Genomic DNA, 4,641 nt, shown 5'->3' on the forward strand with positions numbered 1-4,641 from the left:
ATTTCATTCTTTATGCATATGGGGGTTATGATGTGATTTTAGCCATGCTGGTACAAAAAAATGTAGAAGGATTGGAACAACCAATCACATTCTTCAGCAAAGGACTAGAAGAGTATTAGCAAAGGTATAGCTTTGTAGAAAAGCACGTCCTTGCTGTGATAAAAAGCCTTAAGAAATTTAGGCATTTGTTGACACATAATAAGGTTATTTTACGTGTCACACACCCAAGTGTCAAGGAGTTCCTCCTAAGTAAGGACCTAAATGAGAAGAGAGCTAGCTGGATCACACGCGTCATGGAGTATGATGTTGATAATCAGATAACCAAGCTAGTTAGAGGAAAGGGATTATGTGAACAAATTGTAGATAAGGATATTTTAGAACTTGAGAATTAACAAAATACAGTTTTTCTGATTGGAGCTACTAGAACTGATGATCAACCAACAAGCTGGTTAAAGGATATGATGCATTTTTTGAAAACCAGTCAATGTCCAGCTACCTTGGATCGAGAAAAATGAAGATACTATCGCTTGCAATCAATTCCTTTTGTGCTAATTAACAATATTCTATACATGAAAGATTTCAATGGAGTCCTTCTCAAGTGTGTAGATTCAGATCAGATTGCTCAAATATTGCATGAATTTCATGATGGGCATTCAGGAGGACACTTTTCTCCAAGGACTACAACTTATAAGATTCTAAGAGCAGGCTATTACTGGCCTAATTTGTTTAAGGATTGGCATGCACATGTCAGAAAATGTGCTAAATGCGCTATGTTTGCAGGAAAAGAAAGGCTACTAGCTTTGCCTTTGCAGCCAATTAAAACAGAACAACCCTTTCAGAAGTGGGGCGTTGATTTTATTGGGCCTATTAACCCTCCATCAAGTGCAGGTCACAAGTGGATTATCACAGCCACTGATTATTTCACGCGTTGGACTGAGGTAGCAACGTTAAAGGACGCAAATGAAACAACAGTCCTGAGCTTTTATGATGATATTGTGAACAGGTTTGGAGTACCTGATTCCATTATTTCTAATAATGTGCTTGCTTTCATTGGGATGAAAGTAACTAATTGGGCTTTTACTCATGGGATTTATCTTAGCACCAACTCTAATTATTACCCACAGGTTAATGGATTAGCAGAGTCTTCAAATAAGAATCTTATAAGGATGATCAAACGTAACTTGCAAGAGAATAAGATAGATTGTCATTCAAAGCTGAAAGCCACCTTATGGGTTGATAGGATTACTCCAAAGTAGGTTATTGGAAACTTGCCTTATAGGCTTGTTTATGGGAAAGAAGCTAGATTATTCATTGAAATAGAATTACCCACACTTGACCTTGCTACACAGCTAGTTTTGTTTGAGGAAGGTGACCCTATTTTAGTGCGGTGTGTCCAGCTGATGGAGCTAGAAGAAACTAGGAAAAAGTCCATGGAAACCATGGAGTATCAACAAATGCAAATAAAGAAGAGCTTTGATAGAAGAGCTCGAGCTCGGGAGTTCCATGTTGGTGACATGGTATTAAAATGGGATGTTTTGAAGAGCAGGCCAGGCCATCACAATAAATTTGATCATATGTGGGCTGGGCCATTTCAAATTGCTGAGTGTAAACAATATAATGCTTACCAGCTAGCTACCATGGAAGGAGATGTACTACCGATCCCTGTAAATAAGATCCACCTCAAACCATGTTTTGAGGTATGAGTTTCAGTCCTACCTTGTACATAATAGGTTAGTTTCCCTTGTTTTCAATAAATGCGTCTGCTTTTAGTTAAGTTTAGTTTTCTATCCTGTTTTGTTTTGTAGTTTAGTTCAGTCAAGTTGCTGGTTTATGTTGTTCAACAGTCATATCCTCCATTTCATTCATGCATGCATAGATATGTGTGCCTATATGCATGCACATATCCAACATACGCACACATACACACATACATATCGCTAACATTAAATATGTCTAGCTATTAGCCATACATATTTGCATACACATGGATACGTTGCATACATATAGTCACATAAGTCCATATGTCCACACATATGCCAACCAAATGGTCAACTATGATGGTTCAACTTCTAAAGTTGATTCTTGAGTTTTGACCCTGTATACCCATCAATTTAATAAGAATTTCCAGTCTTATTAAGTTCACGAACATACATTCAAAATTGAACCAGCAACTTTAGAAGTCGCTTTGTGTCAGGTTTAGGTGCTAGGAATGCATAATCAGACTCTATGCCCAAGGAATAAGGACAATGAAAACACTATTCAAATGTCAAGCAGGCAGACATATAGTAGAAGTCGCCAAACATGTTACTAAAATTTTGTACATGCTGAAAATTTTACTTCAAGTAACATCACAGAAAGAATTGCAGAAGAAAACATCCATTTTCTATTTATTCACATCTCATCATTTTGCAATCATATAAAATCTTGAGCAAAAGAGATATAATGTTCATTGTATAAATTGTCACTGATATGTACAATTTTCATTTTTACAAAATATGAAATAAATGGAAGAATGCTAAAATATCCCACACAAGTCGTGAATACATTTTACTGTCTTTCATATGTACTGAAAACAAGAAAAAATAAAGCATATGTGAGAAAGTTAGAGATAACCAGTCATTGCCTTTTATACTTTGACTGGTTAGGTGTTCTCTAATATCGCCTTGTTGCTCCTAGTCTAGCCCTCGATCCAATAAGCTCTTGGTTCTTCGTTTGCCTGCATGGGAAAAGGTGGGGTTAGATCTTTTAAGATCTAAGCAATGACTGATTACTTGTAACTGTGTACCCACACATGTGATATTTTTTCTTTTCCGAATACATATGAAAAACAACAAAATGTAATTCAAGTGCTCTAATGCAAAAAGTGAAAAATATAATGCTAAGGGGACATATTAACTCTGATATGAAATTTTCCATTATAATCAAGAGAAAGCTTGCAATTATAAAATAGTGGTTTCATGAGTGTCACGATCCCATGCTCAAACCTCATACAATACCATCTTAAAGAACAGAGCACTAAGGAGCTAGCATCATTGAACAAAGCTTGGGAGTTATTTCAAATCACAATACTCTTAAGATCAAGGATAGAAAGGAATAACTAGTGTCATTAAAAGAAGAAAAGAGAATGTTGGTTTCCAGATGCTCAAATGGAAGCTCCTGCAGATTTCATAGCCAGAAAGAGAAAATGAAAAGAGTGAGAGCACCAAGGAAAAAAGCAATCAAGATTGGTAAAGAATGATATAAAGAGTCTCAACATTCTACTTTGGAGAATATTTTTTATTTCTTACATTAAGAGAGTGTGCTATATTAGCTAGCATTATACCAACACCATAACTTCTTTCTCCATCTAAGGATTCTAGCATGGATTGACAAAGATATATTGCTTAAAGACAGTATTCGGCTTTGAAAAAGGAGTAGCAGTTATCAAAATCCCTATACAAAAGATTATGAAAAGGCCTAAAATTGGAAACTCCAAAAGAACTACAATTAGAGTTTCTGGGATACAATCAACTGGACAAAAGAAACATGAGCTGAAGAGAAAGCATAGGATGCAGACCCACTACACTTTTGGCAAAGAGAAGAAACTTTGTGAGTGCAGAATGCACTCCTCTATTAGATTTTGAATAGTTCAAACCAACAGTTATTCCAAAATTTGATGATAGTAGGAAGAGAATAGAAGAAGCATTACATAACTGTTTCCTTTTAAATCTCTTGATAAAGAGAAAACCCAAATTGTTATTAGTGCAGCTAAAGAGATGAAGTATGCAAAAGGGGAAATCATTATTTAGCAAGGTGACCCAGGGGATCACTTCTTCATGTTGGAGGAAGGGACTTGTGACGTGTGGATAGAGGGATCTAATGAGAAAAATTCAAGGATGGTGAAGAGATATATAAAAGGTGATAGCTTTGGAGAGCTTGCTTTGCTCTACAATGCTCCAAGAGCAGCAACCATAAAGGCATTCGTAGACTGCATGCTTTGGGCAGTTGATAGGAACACATTCCAAACAATAGTAATGAGCACTAAAATGGTCAAAAGAGATCTCTATGAGAAATTTTTGCAAGATGTACCACTTTTGGAGGCACTTGACAGGCATGAGAGGTCTACAATTGTAGATGTTCTACTAGATGAATATTTTGCTAAAGGGGAGAACATTATTGTTGAAGGAGAACCAGGGGATAAAATGTACTTCCTAGAAAATCGGAAGGCTGAGGCAATTTGTAAGGGCAAAATAGTCATAAAGATACAGTAGAGGTGATTACTTTGGAGAATTGGCTTTGCTCAACAACCAACCCCATGCTGCAACAATTACTTCATTTACACAATGTAAATGTGTTTCAATAGATAGCAATAGCTTCAAGAGACTGCTAGAGGAAGTTGGAAGTCAACTTCAAATAATCATAAACTTGAGACAATGCAAGTTCATGTAATGGCTGATATAAGATCCATGAAGGAACAAAAGTTAGTGAGGAAAAAATAATTAGCTAGCTAAAACGTAAAGAAGAAAATGTACAAGTTCTAAGTTCATCTAGCAATGGCACACATTTTTCATTATGGACTACTTTGTTCTTTAATACAAAATATGATATTCATGAGTACTGAAGGACCCAATGTCAATTATGACTGTTGCATTAGTTTGAGGA

General features: G+C 36.0%; 1 protein-coding gene and 1 pseudogene across 1 annotated transcript; both read left to right on the top strand.

The window, feature by feature from the left end:
• The first annotated feature begins 569 nt into the window (after positions 1-569).
• On the top strand, positions 570-1,703 carry LOC149533665 (uncharacterized). The gene is made up of 2 exons (XM_089805896.1): positions 570-1,003; positions 1,280-1,703. Exons 1-2 carry the CDS (start codon positions 570-572, stop codon positions 1,701-1,703), a joined length of 858 nt encoding a protein of 285 aa, XP_089662022.1.
• Positions 1,704-3,525: 1,822 nt separating this feature from the next.
• On the top strand, positions 3,526-4,428 carry LOC149533666 (cAMP-dependent protein kinase regulatory subunit-like; annotated as a pseudogene).
• The last annotated feature ends 213 nt before the right edge of the window (positions 4,429-4,641 follow it).

Source organism: Cupressus sempervirens, chromosome 10, assembly GCF_028749045.1.
Source record: "Cupressus sempervirens isolate cs-2001-9-10 chromosome 10, ASM2874904v1, whole genome shotgun sequence".
Lineage (NCBI taxonomy): Eukaryota > Viridiplantae > Streptophyta > Pinopsida > Cupressales > Cupressaceae > Cupressus > Cupressus sempervirens.

What these genes read in the sequence shown, in the direction of transcription:
- LOC149533665 (XM_089805896.1), top strand. Translation starts at nt 570, where the DNA reads ATGAAAGATTTCAATGGAGTCCTTCTCAAGTGTGTAGATTCAGATCAG. An exon ending in TATGATGATATTGTGAACAG is followed by an intron (nt 1,004 to 1,279) that starts GTTTGGAGTACC and finishes CTTGCCTTATAG; the next exon opens with GCTTGTTTATGGGAAAGAAG.